The following is a 3,086-nucleotide window of genomic DNA, read 5'->3' on the forward strand; positions in this document are numbered from 1 at the left end:
TTTATATAAAATATTTTAATATATTTAATAATAAGTTTATATAACTATAAAATTTTGTCTTTTTCTAATGTATACATATTAGATATTTAGAATAAGTAATATATGAAATAATTATTAATCATATAATAATTGTCATATTAAATAACAATTTTTTTTATTTATTTGTAAATTATGTTATTTATTATATAATATAATTTTACTTTTAATAATGTTATGAATATGTTAAAGAATTTCTTTATGCTAGAATATTATAATTCCATTATTATTCGTGTTATATGAATCCATTAATAGATTTTAATGATTATGTAGAATATAAAACCATATGTCTAAACAATTAATATAATAATATAATAAAAGGTAAACAGGTAATGACAAATTAATAAATAAAGAAATTCTGTCATAAGTAATTTCAAATATAAATTAAGTAAGATAAACTTTCATCACCTTCTATCTTTCACGCATTCACTCACTCACTCACTCACTCACTCCACTCACTCACTCACTCCACTCACTCACTCACTCACTCACTCACTCACTCACTCACTCACTCACTCCACTCACTCACTCACTCACTCCACTCACTCACTCCACTCACTCATTCCACTCACTCACTCCACTCACTCATTCCACTCACTCACTCCACTCACTCACTCCACTCACTCACTCCACTCACTCCACTCACTCACTCACTCACTCACTCACTCACTCACTCACTCACTCACTCACTCACTCACTCACTCACTCACTCACTCACTCAATTTTTGATACTGATATAAATATTATTGAACATACAAATTAAATATAAATTATAAACTGTTAACATTTATATATTTATGAAACATAATTTCTTACTTTTTTGTAAATTCCATATATTTACCTTTAGTGTCAGTTTTTAAATAACTATGATTTTCATTGTTTCTTTCTAGGATATATAAATAATAACAATGTCTGTACACTATAAATTTAAATCCACTTTGGATTATGATACTGTGTCCTTTGATGGATTACATATTTCGGTAGCAGATTTGAAGAAAGCTATTTTTCATCAAAAACGTATAGGAAAGAACACTGATTTTGATCTACAAATAACAAATGCACAAACTAAGGAAGGCAAATATAGAATATTTTTATCATTTCTTATTCGTTTCTATACACATAGTTTCAATATTACTTTTGTAGTAGGTATCAATTTTTGTACAGTGTAAAAATGGTCTTTTCAGATTATACAGATGATAATGCATTAATTGCAAAAAATACTAGCCTTATTGTTGCTAGAGTTCCATTAACAGTTCAACAAAAGCGATCTTGGGATAGAAATGAAGCTCCTTCATTTAGTAACTTAAAAGATGAATCCAATTTAGGCAGAGCTGTAGATCTTACAAGGCTTGATGGCTCTGAAGAAGATAAGATTCGAGCAATGATGACTCAATCAACACAAGATTATGATCCATCAAAGTATGTTATTTTTTAAACTTCCTTTTGTTTAAAAAGAAGAAAGAAATTCTTCTCTTAAAAACCTATTTATATCAATTTTACTCATATATGGTTTTAACAGTTATATGAAAATACGTGGAGCCAATCAAACCGGTGATGTACCTGCAAATTATCGTTGTTATAAATGTCATCAGCCTGGACACTGGATTAAAAATTGTCCGCTTGGAACAAACCAAGAACCCATAGAAATTAAGAAAAGTACAGGTATTCCTCGGAGTTTTATGGTTCCAGTTGAGGGACCAAGAGTTCCTGGTGCTATGATGACACCAACGGGTCAATATGCTGTACCAGCTATTGATCAGTATGTTTTAATATATAAAACACTTAATATAATTGATAAATATATAGTATAGTTTAAAATTTGTTTAATTAATATAACTGTATATCATCTTTTTAGTCAAGCTTATAAAGAAGGTAAGAAGGAACGTCCACCATTTTCACAAGATCCAGAACCTGCTATAGAAAAGCCAGAAATTCCAGAGGATTTATTGTGCAATATTTGCAAAGATCTTCTAACAGATGCAGTAATGATACCATGTTGTGGGAATTCATTTTGTGATGAATGTAACTTTTTATTTTTGTTATATTTATAATTATTCAAATTTATTGTCAATTTCTAATACATTTTTATAATATGTGTATAATAGGTATTCGGACATTCTTATTAGAATCTGAAGAACACGAATGTCCAGATTGTAACGAGAAAGATGTTTCACCAGAGACTCTTATTCCTAATCGTTTCTTGCGAAATGCTGTAATGAATTTTAAAAATGAGACTGGGTATGCTAAAAGGCAAACATATAGACAACCTCTACAAACAAACAGACAGTCTATAGTACAATTAGAACAACAAAAAGCTGACCAAGCAACAAATCAGATACCGAACCAAAGTAAATCTGTTCAATCTTCAAGTGCAACTAATGTATCCTCTCAAGAATATACAGAATCACAAGCAACAAACTTTGAATCTGTTCAACAGCAATTACCAGTTAGAGTTGCACAACCTCAAACTACAAGTAATTAGAATTTTTATATACAATGGTTAATGGAAGTATTCAAGTGTTATATTTTAAAGAAATTCTTTAACTCAAAAATTCTAATTTTTATGAAAATTTTTGTATACGAAGAATATAACAAGTTATATGGATATATAATACAACAGTTTTTTCATTAACAGTTTAGATTCTTTTTTTCCATAATAATAAGTATTTCGATTCTTTTGACTGTTTACATTATTTGAAGAAATTTGATTACATAAATCTATAACATCTTATGGTATTTAAGCTTTACTTAATTAGTTCATGCAGGTTATGTTTAATTTGAAATATAAGTGTAATTTAGGTGCTTTCATTTCATAATAATCGATGCACAATATTGAAAACACTTTGCTCGACAATATAAAATACAGAATACGCATGGTTATATTACATTTTATTTTGAATAGCTCTTCCTGAAACAACATCAGAATCTGATTTGCAAAGTGATTCTGTGACAAAGTTAACAACAGATGAGGAAACAGAAGTTCCACCACCTCCAGGAACTGAACCATTACTTCCAATACCTGCAATTGGGAGTTCACCAGAAAGAGATAG

At 29.1% G+C, this 3,086-nt stretch overlaps 1 protein-coding gene across 1 annotated transcript in view; it reads left to right on the forward strand.

The window, feature by feature from the left end:
* Positions 1-944: 944 nt before the first annotated feature.
* Positions 945-3,086, forward strand: part of LOC108547223 (something that sticks like glue) — a 14,895-nt gene continuing 12,753 nt past the window's right edge. The window contains exons 1-6 of the mRNA XM_017899654.1: positions 945-1,110; positions 1,221-1,455; positions 1,556-1,718; positions 1,917-2,058; positions 2,142-2,510; positions 2,939-3,086. Of these exons, the coding sequence (XP_017755143.1) occupies positions 945-1,110; positions 1,221-1,455; positions 1,556-1,718; positions 1,917-2,058; positions 2,142-2,510; positions 2,939-3,086 (1,223 nt within the window). The remainder of the gene's footprint in view (positions 1,111-1,220; positions 1,456-1,555; positions 1,719-1,916; positions 2,059-2,141; positions 2,511-2,938) is intronic.

The sequence above is a fragment of the Eufriesea mexicana genome, unplaced genomic scaffold (genome assembly GCF_001483705.2).
Source record: "Eufriesea mexicana isolate 0111107269 unplaced genomic scaffold, ASM148370v2 scaffold953, whole genome shotgun sequence".
Lineage (NCBI taxonomy): Eukaryota > Metazoa > Arthropoda > Insecta > Hymenoptera > Apidae > Eufriesea > Eufriesea mexicana.